General features: G+C 40.1%; 1 protein-coding gene across 2 annotated transcripts; it reads right to left on the minus strand.

Annotated features, from left to right (window-relative positions):
* Nucleotides 1-3372: 3372 nt before the first annotated feature.
* On the minus strand, nucleotides 3373-10478 carry LOC131789424 (metabotropic glutamate receptor 4-like). 2 transcript variants are annotated; one of them, XM_066172592.1, is made up of 5 exons: nucleotides 9130-10478; nucleotides 6701-7031; nucleotides 5966-6428; nucleotides 4899-5272; nucleotides 3373-4811 (listed from the first exon to the last, which is right to left on the minus strand). In XM_066172592.1, the coding sequence occupies exons 1-5, from the start codon at nucleotides 10395-10397 to the stop codon at nucleotides 4398-4400; spliced, it is 2850 nt and encodes a 949-aa protein (XP_066028689.1). In that variant the 5' UTR covers nucleotides 10398-10478; the 3' UTR covers nucleotides 3373-4397. The 2 variants fall into 2 exon arrangements, with proteins under 2 accessions (XP_066028689.1, XP_058962517.2); XM_059106534.2 differs by having other exon boundaries at nucleotides 3373-5272.
* Between the last annotated feature and the right edge of the window lie 2099 nt (nucleotides 10479-12577).

Below are 12577 nucleotides of genomic sequence, written 5' to 3' on the forward strand. Positions count from 1 at the left end.
TACGTTGTTTAATTTAACCTTCTAACCCCTTAAGAGTGACAAGCAGCTAATTTCTCCTTACAGCATCGCTGTTGAATCAAACGTTAAGATCATGAGGAATGAAAGAAATGATCGTCTCCTTAAGAGGCTCCTGGCTGTTCAACAAATTTTCCTTGTAAGGACCATAGAAGATTTACAGAGAATAATATGGAAAATTAAAACACTGACGAAGGTTCTAAAGGATAAATTGTATGAATTTTATATCATTTAATAAGCACATCATGGCTATTAAAAGCAATCAAGCTGCGTTAAGCATTCCAGGTGTGGTTATTAAATTATCTTAGTCCCCTTGTTTCGCCAATAAATGTTATATAAACATTTTTCAGTTCCACTGATTCGATAGAGGGTCTGCTTGTGCCCACCAACTCTTTGAATGAAAATGAAAGTCCGTCGTTACTCTACAGAAAAGATTTGCTCGTAGAAGTCTTGTTGACAATTGAATAAGACTAAATTAAACGAAGCAGCTTAAGGGGTGAAGGTCAATAACGCGAAGCTCATCGTCTGGCATGTGAATTTAATTCTTGAATAAACAAGTTTTTACGGCAACGTGTTTTGCCAAAGCTCTCTGGAACATTCGATAATCATGGCTAGCTAAGTAAAGGCAAAAACGTGCACCCTGAAAATGATGAGCTATTTTTAACGTTCTGTAGCTAAATCAGCTTCATGAAGTGTTATTGAATCTCGATTAATCGGTCTGCCGTCCGACGAAGAAGCTTGATGAAATCCATTATGTCCATTTTGTTTCAAGGTTTGTTGGAGAGGACTGTCTTTCAACATCTGTAGGTTAAGTCAGTGAGAAAGTGCGTACGTGGCAAATGAATTCACCTGACAGGTAGCACACAAGAGGTATGAGGCATATACCTTGTATTAAGTGCTGAAATCCCTGTTCAATCTTTATTTTTCAACCCCGGCACCTTTCTTTGTACTTCCGACGGTCTTCACATTACCCAGCATCAGCACAGGTAATTAGGTTGCGAAACAGGAAAGCACGCACGCAAAATTCTTACAGGCTGATCACGGAAATGAGCCTAGTGAGGTCAGTGCGGTGTGTTGAAACAAGGTGCAAAGCGGATTACTCACGGCGGCAGGTTTAAAAATAATGAGCAGGAAAGCCTATTTATAGCTAGAGTCACGCGACGGCAAACCAAATAGCCTGCGTTACTGACGGTTTTTTGAAGTTCAGTGAGCAAAAGTCGACTGAGTCGCGACGAGTAGAAACAGACAAATGTAAGAAGTGACTCGGTTTACTCCCCAGAAATCCTCCGCTTAAGAGTTCGCTTTGCGTGTTAGAGCCCATCTGGGACAGATTGCACTGTAAAGACTGTCATTTGGTCCACTGTTAAGAAATTGCCACTTAACATGCTTTCAATCAATACTTTCACTTGTGGAAAATACTCATCATTATGTTGCTTAAGCCCAAACATATGCATCGAACCATTTGGGCAATGGCAGCAAAACAACACCAAAAGGTTCAACATCTTATAATATTCAGCTCTATAAGAAGACCATGCCCTTTCTTTGAAAATGATTATAACTATTGAGACCTAGGACTATTCCGGCAACACATATATTTAATCCATTCATTTTCATTTTAAATTGACAACTAATTCATTTATCGTTTTTTTCCGAGGTGAATTCGGCGCACATTAATTTTTTAATTACTGAAGTCATTATGGATTTTGGGCGAGAAAGGTTTCTGCACTGTTTTCGTGAGGATAAATATTGCAAAGGTTTCGAGGCGAAAAAGATCTTCAGTGACTCTGAACTCGAGTAGCTTACCTGTAAATACTAAAAAAGAAAACGCTTTTTTCACAGAACAAGAGAATCCGACTAAGAACTTAGTATAATTACGAAATCAGCTGGTGCTCTAACGAGCTGGTTATCGTCTAACTCATGCTCCGATGCAGGCTGCTGAACGGTCAAATAATACACATTATAATCTACTCAGACGCACGTATTTCGTCGTCGCCATCAATGGCTTACATGTTGGAATGCCATATTAGGCACATGTGACAAATCGTCGACACTTCTTTTACGTTTTAAAGTAGCAATAGCAAAATTTTATGGTGCAAAAGCACAAGAAAACTAAAGATGTTGAGAAATTAATTGTTTTAATTTGCTAGAAAAACATTCGTGCCTTCATTTATCAATGCTGTTTTTTTGCATTTTGAAAAAAAACCATTAGAAGGTTGGCAAGGCAACTTCCAGGAGGTTTCCATTTTATTAGCGTCAAGTAGATAAGAACCTGATGTTTGATATTCATCTTTTTCAAGTTCTGAGGTAGCTGTAGGTCTCGATTATTTTTGTGCAGCTTTTTCCTTTGAATCTTTGTCAAAGATTTGTTCAATACTCAACGGTGGTATATCGGGAATCCTTAAATACCTGCATCTCTTCATGTCTTCGTAAAAAGTCATATTTTCTGCTGATTTCTCGCCGGGCATCGGAACTATATTCGGTAATGACTTCGACCTGAAAGTGACAGGTTTAAGTGGGATCAATAACTCTTCGGTCGGTGGTGAGTCGTCGTCACCTGAGTTCGTGCTGCTCTCGCTTCGGTTGGATTCCTTGCTTGCTTTTTGTAGACTTTCGTTGAATCTCTTAACTTTTTGATGGAGGGATTCCGCGCTTTCTTCCACGCGAATGGAAGGGACAACTCCAGCTGAGAATCGTCTTTCTGCGCAGGCTTGTCTGAGAGCAATTTCCTCGTCTTGCAGACGGCTTTGAGCAATTGTCGATCTCCTATGAAGAAGTCGTGGACTTACAGCTCCTGGACGTCCGCAAACAGGATAGGGAGGAGGCTTTGGACCAGCGCTAAGCCTGATGTCTTGTGAGGATTTGGATCTACGCAAACAAACACCTTCAGTCATGATCATCATTTGGCTATGAGGTCTCAACGCAGTTTCTGAGGCTATCAGATCGCTTCTCCGTCGCTGTAATACAGGGCTACGTGTTGGAGATGTGTTCGGGGAAGATGGAGGGGTCGGTGAAATTCTACCATTTGCCTTGAGACTTGGTAAGCTCAGTTTGTTTTTCTCCGTCTCCCAACGCACCATTTCCTTCTGTTTTTGCAAGTCAAGAGCCGCTAGCTTCGAGTTCAGCAGATGGTCTTCCTTTTCGTTTGCGATCACATTGTTAACAAGACGATCTTTTCTACTCCCAACTTTCTTTGCCATTCGCTTGTTCAGATCAAATCAGCTAACAAAAAACCCTTTGACCACTAATAATTGTTCTAGTGAAAAAGGAATTCTATTCGATTTACGTTTACCCGTCAACCGATGAAGACGAATTCATAATTTTAGGTAAACAACCGAAACTAAATATTTGTCCTCGGCAATTGTTATTCAGCGAAGACTGCCAGTTACTGTCAGCTAAAGTGCGACTATGCTTGTTCTTCGAATTACAATCAAGGATTTTAGTCTTAGATTACTGTATAAAGATCATGATTGAAACTCCATGCGAATCTAAAATCTTTTCACTTTATTTTGTCACAAGCATCCACTGTGCATTTCTGTCAAAAGAGATATCCGCTTCTAAGGAAGTTTCTAGGATAAAACAATCAATGGCCAAATGAAATGAGGCAGCGATCTGAAGGGAGGGAAAAACTCTGGTCAGATGGTCATTCACTTTATACTCCTCTTTACTGTTAATTTCCCATCAACCATTGCATTGTTCGACAAGAAATTAAAGAGACAAACCAACGGCTGAGTTTCGATTTGAATTTTCTGGTAAATTACACGCACCTCAGCAGATTTTCTGACCGATTGACCAACTGACCTACTGACTGAGACACTGACTGACCGACTGACTGACTGACTGACCGACTGACTGACAGCCTGACTTACTGACTGGCTAACTAGTGGACTGACTAACTGACTCACTGACCGACCGACTAACTGACTAGCCGAATGGCTAACTAAATGACTGACTGATGGACTGGCCAACTGACTAACTGACCGACTGACTGACTGACCGACTGACTGACAGCCTGACTTACTGACTGACTAACTAGTGGACTGACTAACTGACTCACTGACCGACCGACTAACTGACTAGCCGAATGGCTAACTAAATGACTGACTGGTGGACTGGCCAACTGACTTATTAACCAACTGACTGGCTGACTGGCAGACTGTCTAACTGACTGATAGACCGACCGACCGGTCGACCCACCGACTGACTTACTAAAAAAGAAAAATTGGCTGGATGAATGACTGGACTGGCCAATAGTTGACTGACTGACGAAGAAAGTATATTAAACAAAGGAAAGACAAAAACTTGGATAGATGGGTGAATAGTCAGTTTCAAAATCGATGACAATCAACCAGGTTAAGATCTCTGTCTTTACGACAAAAGTAAGCTCAGATGGTCGACTCCCTGCGTCGATACTCAAACTGCTCCGGAAAACTGTCGTGAAAAGTTGGAGTATCTGTCATCAAATCAGGATCAATTTCGTCCTCGAATCGCACAGTGCGCACGCTCAAATTTGAATCACGTGATTCAACTTCAGGACGCTCACAACATCCATCTGAGTTCCAGGATTTGTGGAGATCACCGTTCGTAAGAACCGATGATATCTTTCTGCTTCTACTTTCTAGATTGTTTTCGTGGTAAGTTACGTTATTCCTCGTTTCTATCTGGCTGCCGCTGAGAGTTGACAAAGAACTGAGCACTGACGTGTTCGACCTGCTACTGATTTTCCTGTCGAGTTGCCCCTCGTCATCGTCAGTATCAAAAGCTCCCAGGCTGACTGTCGATCTGGAGTCCACGTTCTTCTGAGGACGAAACACGATCACGTAAACTTTTGGTAAAAACATACACGTGATCGTGACAGTATCTGCCACGATCAAGAAAGCACTTACAAGAATGTCTTTGTAGTACGTCTTAGTGCCGTAATAGGAAAGGAAAAACATCAGCACATCTGTGGAGATGGTTATCATGTTAAAAGCTATGAAGCGCGCTTCGTTGTAATTCCCGGGAACTTTCCTCGTAAGGAAGGCTTGATACGTGCAAACTAAAACCAAACCGCAATTGAAACCCCACCACAGTGCAATGTTGTAATTAGCAAAGGATGCAAATTTGCATTGAATGAAAGCTTCGTTTTTCATGTCAGAATAAACGACTTCTGTGAGGTGACCATTGGTGAGCACCAGAATGACGCAAATGACTGTTTCCGTGAGAACAAAGCCGATTATGAAGGTTACCATCCATCTGTCGCTCAAACATGGTGGGGTACCTGTAACAAATAAAAAGAACTCTTTGTATTCTAAAAAAGGTAAGTATGAATTTGTAATAATGTGTATCAATGGTTCGCCCCAGGATGGAGGAGGGGGAGATAAGCAGCCCCAGAAAATTTAACAATTCTACCCACCTTCCCCCTATTTGGATATCCAGTGTCAAATTCCACTCCTAGGGACCAAAGATTCGGTTTCATGTGGTCTTTCACGATGGTAGTTAGGTCAAATTCCAAACCCTAAAGCAGTGAGTAAATGTCAAAATCTCTACCCAAGGGGGAGTCATCTCAGTTGATTTGCCATGGGTACCCCACCGTACCCATCCTGAGGCAAACTGTTGATGAGTACATTAGTCTTAAAAGTATTTTCTATACATCCTCATCCTCGGTTCTGATTGTGCAAGGAAAATCAATTAGCTACATAAACTCACCGATCTAACAACCGGTCCTACAACAAGGTGCTAAGAAAAGGATTAAAAAGCCACGCCGATCTGAAAAAGTTTGAAACACGAAACCTCGTGTCGCAACAAAATAGCCACCGAAGCCTCACTAGTGCTGATCTAAAGGGGACTTGGAGTGCATGATACAAACAACCAGCCTTCTCAAATTTGTCTCGATGTTATCATAAAGACTATCAAGCCTTTTAGGTTAAACCGAAGGAAAAAAGACAAGAAAAAAGGAAGTTATATAACGTACCTTTCCTCATTGCATTTTTACTAAATATCCGATGTATCCGATTTGTCTTAATCAGTAGTGTTCCCACCACGATACAGAACCCGATACTAAACAAAAACAGCACGACTTGGCATAGAGTTTTTGTTCTTTCCAGCAAAATCAAAACAGCCGCCAAATAACCCAAAGATATTCCAAAAAGCATGATATAGCTAAGGACTTTGCTGGACGCACGGACCACGTGTGTATTACCATGACGAAAGAAAACAATCGTAATAGACAACACGCCCAGACCACCTAACGCTGCAACCACGCCAACCGATATACCGGCTGGGTCACTCAGCTTGACGGTAGTTGGAATTATGGGTAAACAGGCAGTGCGGTTCGCGTTTGGCCAATAGCGAGGAGGACAGCGCTTACATGAGCCGTTCACAGGATTGTGAGAAATCTCATTGGTGGAGCATGGGGCACACTTCCAACAGCAGCTCTGAGAGAAAGGAAAATCAGAAAAGGTTTTTTTTAACCATAATGTGAAGAATTCCGTTATGTTGGCCTGCCAATAAAGTGTACATATAAATGATTTGGCTATGACAAAAATCAGACAAATTCAGCAAATGATAAAGATATCGAATTGAGAAGGGAACAGCCAGAAAAGAAAGTGAATGAAGTATTTCATTATCTTTCTCTTCTCTGCCAAAAAGCCCGATGAAACTGGTTGAAACACGCTAAAGCCGGTTGAAATGGTACTGAATGACAGACCTGATAACGTTCATCTGAAACCATCCAATGTCCTGGTGGGCATTGCTGACCGCAAAATGAAGTGGGCTCAACGGTGCTGTTAAATACCTTTCTCCATAACGTTCTCAGTTTTTTCAAGTCCAAGTCAAGAAATGACACATTCACGGGTAGATCAAGCACGTTGGACGTATTAGAGACCCAGCTCCCGATTGGTTCCCATTGTTCCGTCTCTGTGTTGACCACCGTGATGTCATAAGCACCCAAGCCGTTGCCATTAGCGTCGAAAGAAACTTGATCGCGTGACAAGCCTGGAAACTTGACATTTTGAATGCTTTTGAGAAAACCATCGTCCCTACAACAATAAAAGGTTGAGTTAACAGCTATATGCCGAATAATTGAGAATAATGGATCGGTCATTATCTATTGCCTTATTGGGATTTTGCAGGGATCATATGGTTTTCAGGGGGTACTGGCCGGGGAAAGGTCGTCGCTAACAGAATTTAACGGAGGGACTTCACAAAATTACCTTCCGATAAGGACGGATCATGAGAATGCTATAAAGCCTTAGAGGAGGGGGGGGGAGGGGGAATGAAACAGGTGAGTTAAATTTGTGACACAGCCAAAACCTTACGAGTCTCCCGGCGATGAATAACAACTTGCTCCTTGGAAGAGGTCTCTTTCGCTGTCACAAACGATCAGAAACAGCGAAATTTTACTAAAAAGAACTGTTTACTAAGACCAGACCTAAGACCTAAGACCTAAGACCTAAGACCTAAGACCTAAGACCTAAGACCAGTGCGATTGGATTTTCAAACGTTGTGTGCTGTGGGCAATGCTACTACATCAAAAAAGGTCTTTCATAGCATTAGAAAATTTTACGAAATTAATATTCCATTATAAATGTCGCTTTGGTGAAAAGCATGAATTATTATAAAACCGTTTCAAATCAATTACTTTTCCAAATCATCAATTTATCTGTCGCTTTTCTTTAACATACCTAGATGACGTTTTCGGTAAAAAGAAAATTTATTTCGATGGCAGACCGATTAAAACCTGCAACAAATGGTCAGGAAATTTGCGCTTTGAACAAAAGAAAGCGATACGCCAACTAAACTGATTGCTGCAGGAGAATAACATGAATAACAAATTTTACATTTTAGTCGCCCTAAAGTGTTATTTGGTCAGCGATGATAACAGCTGCTCATTGTTTGTGTAGGCTATAAAATTTACATATGATTTGGAAAGGAAAACGTATCACACAGCTAAATTCACAGACAGGTTTTATCATTACAGCTGTGTACAAGTTGCTCATAACTATTGTCGAGTTTTTTCAAAAACTTGGCTAACACATTCGAATGTAATTTATATTACTTCGTTGAGATCTGTGTTTGTTTGTAAATTCAGAATGTCAAAAAAAGGCAGCTGAAGGATTGATATGGAAACGTTTTTCATGAGCATTAATGCAACGCGAAGGTAAACATTATACCAACTAGAAAGTTCTTCACACATTGCTGTTTGCAGTGGCGGCACCGCTAGAAGGCTCTCTACTTTTTAAACTTAATTTATTGTCTGTTTTTCCACAGTTATCTCAATCATTCCTTATTCCAATCTCTTCCTTACGGGTTTTAAAAGGAAAGGCACACCTCTTTTCCTGCGATAAAAAAGGAAATTCGACAGAATAAACAATATTATCTTTAAAAGATTCCATTTTGTTTTTCTAATGTGAGAATTTTAATTATGTGACCTTAGGGAGTAGCTGGCACCAACGTGTGATTGTTTTAGTGCTGCTTTTTGGCTCAAAAAAGTTTCAGGCACTATTGATAGCTTTAGCCAATATATTCCAGCAAACTTAATAATGCATACATAGTATCGCGTTGTAAACTATGTTTATAAAATTTCGTCAAAAGTCGCTTCGAATTTTTAACCAAATTTTATAATATTGCAGGCATCGGTTAATTAACAAGCAACGTTCATTTATAACATGCAAATATTCCAGACCGGAGCAGTGCGGAGACAGGTAATTTAAACAAAGGAACGTTTTTAAGTTTCGCCACTTCAATTGGAAGTGATCAATGCTCATGTGTAAAGTTCTTTCGTTTAAAGAGTTTCCTTTCGTTATGATAGACTAGGGCATTTCTAAGTTTTAAAGCATATTTTCTTTCGATAACTAAATCATTTTGACTTAATTAACTTAAACAGGAGACTAATGCACCTACAATTTAAAATGTTACGGGTAACCAACCGGAAAAAAATATGGAAATGTTTTCTCTTAAGTGAAAATCATTTTAAAATCGAGGCTAACTGATCCTGTTGTTTTACCAAGTAACACACTTTCCCTCAGTTGATTATGAACCAGTCCCAGCACTTACCCACAAGCTAGAATGACTTATTCTAGGTATTCCCGCATAATATCTGAAGTAAAAAACTTCAAAGATCTCTTCACTGTTTACCTGTTCAAACTCGGAAATTCGTCGGCGGAATATTGGCAGCTTTTCTCTCGTGTGCAATTCAAAAGGTTGTGTAGACCATAGGCCGTTGCATACACCGCATCAATAACGTAAGGAACATACGTGGATATTTCTACAGAGAGGTTCAAATAATGTTGTTTAAACTCGTGAAACCATGGACATTGGCTCAGTTTCCCAGTTTTTAATACCTTGTGAAAAAAGTTTTCGAAGCCTTTTGTGTTTCCCTTACGTGGTGTTACGCCAACAATGCGTCGCAACATTTTGGGTGAACTGTTAAACCTGTTTATACGTCCAGCATAATGGTCGGTTGCAATAAAAACATAATCCTTCATGTTGAGTTTTTTGAAATGGCTCAAGATAAACTCTGTGTCTCCGATTGTCGTAAAAAGAAGCACCACTTTAGCTTTCGCGTTTTGCTTCTCTTGCATTTCCGTGAGGAAAGCCACGATTTCGCGAGAGTTTGCATGTTGTGTAAATGTTCTTTTCACTGCCAAACAAATTTTCGCGCCAGTGGAAGCTGAGAGAACATGATCAAAAGTCTCGAACGCAGATCGCCCATAGTCTGTGTCTGAATACAAAACGTGGACAAAATTCCATTTTAACTCACGTAAGAAATCGATGACAGCTCTTGCCATCAGGGTGTCGGAGGAAATCGTGCGAAGGAAATATTTGAAACGAATTCTATTGCTAAGGAGTCTACTCGAAGAGGAATAGCTCACAACAGGGACATAAAACAGGCCTGCGAGATTGGCAACCGCCATTGCCACATCGGTGGAGCCCAGACCAACGATGGCGACTGTTCTCGGATTGTGAACGACATCTAAGTCTTGTTTTTTCTCGCACATCGTATCCTCCATGTTATTCCTGATAAAACTAAAATTCAAACACTTCCTGATCGCAAAGTCAACGCTGCTACATGTGTCCTTAATGTCTGCACCGATGGTGATACCAGGAAGAATCCTCGAGTCGTTGTTGATTCGCTTAATAGCATACAACATGGCCAGGGCTTGCTCGAAGCCACGGGTGTTGAATTTCCCTTGGCACTGCTTTGATGTGCTGGTGTTCTGCGGAGCATAATGTATAGGGAACAAACCCGAAAAAATTAGGCTCCCATTTATGTAAAATTCGTTATGTTTACAAGTTGCGTTTGCAGGATGAGATCCCATTTTGCCTGTAGCTAATGGCAGTGTAAAGAAAGACAATTGAACGAGAAAGTACACCAAGTATAAAAGGACACAAAAGTGTCTCATCTTAGAAATGAATCTCAAAATAGCCAGATATTGTCAAGCTACGTAGTACGTGGTTCAGAAGATAGAGGTCAAACTGAAGTTTCTGGTGTACTCAGTTCGCCAGGTGTTAAAACATCAAGCAACATTATCTCAACCAAATTGACAGCGATAAGCCTTTTAAAAGATCTGCCTTCTTATTGGTTGGATATATTTCAAGTTCTTTGGTATTGAATCATGAGCTTAAATCCAAAAAAGGAAATTTTCCTCTTTGTTGTGGTAACTTTTTGGTTAAATTAATAACGACTTTAGTCACAAGTGACAAGTAAGTTGACGGTTACACTGACAAGGATTCAAATGGAAATTATGGCTCCTAATTTACGAGCGACCATAAACGATGTCCCTTTTAGACAACTACCTGAGATGGGCACACGATTCAGTTGACCCTGTGAATTTAGTATGAGAACAAACACAAACATCTCCCAGTGAAAACCATTACTTGTTTTCCAAGGCTTAGTAAAATGGTTATCAAATTTTTACTTGGCCGTTTTAATTGCTTTTTTCATTGGTCAATGTTGTCCTTCCTTTCAAAGAAAAACAAATGATGCACCTCATTTGTTTACTCAAGTTAATGTTATGCCGCAGTTCAACTTGACAAAAACAAAATATCTCTGGAACAGCTGTTTTTAGGCAAATTTGTTGATTAAAACTTCAGCATGATTGTCAGTCATTTGATGGAGTAATAAAAAATGATAATTAAAATGGCACTTTCTTTTCCCACTCCATTCGGAAACAATTAGTTTACCTTGTAAGTTCTTTCTCTATTACATCACTCACAGCAAAAACAACTCCACCTAAAAATTTGAGTCACAAGACATAGAAAAGTATTTACTTTACTTTTAAAATGAACAACGAACCCTTTTTTCCCTCGTGCGAATTTCACATGATATTGTTTATTCACATTTTTATAGAAAAAATGGATCTGAGCTTTGTATTTATTTTTCCGAACGAAACAATTAAACGGAAAAAAAAGACTTATCCAGAATGGCCTCAACTTTTTGATAGATTTTCCTGAATACGATGTAAACTATTCTGACTATTTTGATGTCCATCGAGTGTAACGGGGGATCATCTCCTGCGAGTGATTTCAGTCAAGATCACCTTGTGTTACAAACAGTTAATTAGGTTAACAGCGAAAAGGTTTTCAATGTTTCCGAATGCAAAATAAAAAATGAAATTTATAAGCGCGGTAAATGATCACTTAGGAGAGTATCTTGTTAAATATCTTATGCTGTCGATATGCCCGCTTCCTTCCCTAGTGATGGCCAGAGCATTCTGGGAACGAAGTTGAGTATGGCGTGGATAGCGCGTTTGATATAAAGAAAGCGAGACTCCGTTCGTTTTACTTCACTACACGTTTTGATTGGTCAAGAAGACTCGTGCCTCATTCTCAACCTGTAGGATGCAAAACTTAAACCTGTGATGACTTAATGATTTGCGTTTCCCGGCAATTTTGAGGAGTTTTAACCCTTTAACCCCTTAAGGTGATAAACATCTCAATTCTCCCGACAGCATCGCCCCTGAATCAAACATCAGGGTCAAGAGAATATAGGAAAAGGTCGCCAATAAAAGAAGAACTTGATTGTTGAATAAATTCTCCTTGTAGTTACCATAGGAAAAGTATGGAGAACTTGCATACTGATGTTAGGGTGTAAATGGTTTATCGAATAGTACATCACTTGGCATCGCTTGAGAGCTAAAGATGATGACCGAGAGCGATGATGCAGGCTGGAGCATAGCCACACGATGGAATTCATCGTCACGTTACTACTCCATATCCTTCCTTTTCCTTCATATTTTCTCAGTCACCTGGAGAATGTTACAGATGAAAGTTATGATACACAAAGGAAATTGGCTTCAAATCACATTGAAATTGAGGGGCTGTATGTATATGCGTTATGCTTAGCAACTCTACCCTCGAGCGAAAATTATTATTTTCTTGTCAATCCAGCTGAAACAATCACAATCGACCACTTCGCAGTGACGACGAAGTGACTCCTTTTTCTTTTTTTTTTTTTTTGCGTTCACTGACAGTTTGGAAATCCACTGTACCCTTTTGAACCGAAACGACCCGGTCCCAATCCATCCTGACGCTGATCGAGCCCCCGATCTTCTTATGTTGGTCAGCAGTTTTACCCCAAACA

Source organism: Pocillopora verrucosa, chromosome 9 (genome assembly GCF_036669915.1).
Source record: "Pocillopora verrucosa isolate sample1 chromosome 9, ASM3666991v2, whole genome shotgun sequence".
Lineage (NCBI taxonomy): Eukaryota > Metazoa > Cnidaria > Anthozoa > Scleractinia > Pocilloporidae > Pocillopora > Pocillopora verrucosa.

Excerpts from the sequence above, each read along its gene's own strand:
- LOC131789424 (XM_059106534.2), bottom strand. The coding sequence starts at position 10,397 with ATGAGACACTTTTGTGTCCTTTTATACTTGGTGTACTTTCTCGTTCAA. Across the intron at positions 6,429-6,700 it reads TTTCAGATGAACGTTATCAG|AGCTGCTGTTGGAAGTGTGC; the intron begins GTCTGTCATTCA and ends CCTTTCTCTCAG. Across the intron at positions 5,273-5,965 it reads TAAAAATGCAATGAGGAAAG|GTACCCCACCATGTTTGAGC; the intron begins GTACGTTATATA and ends TATTTGTTACAG.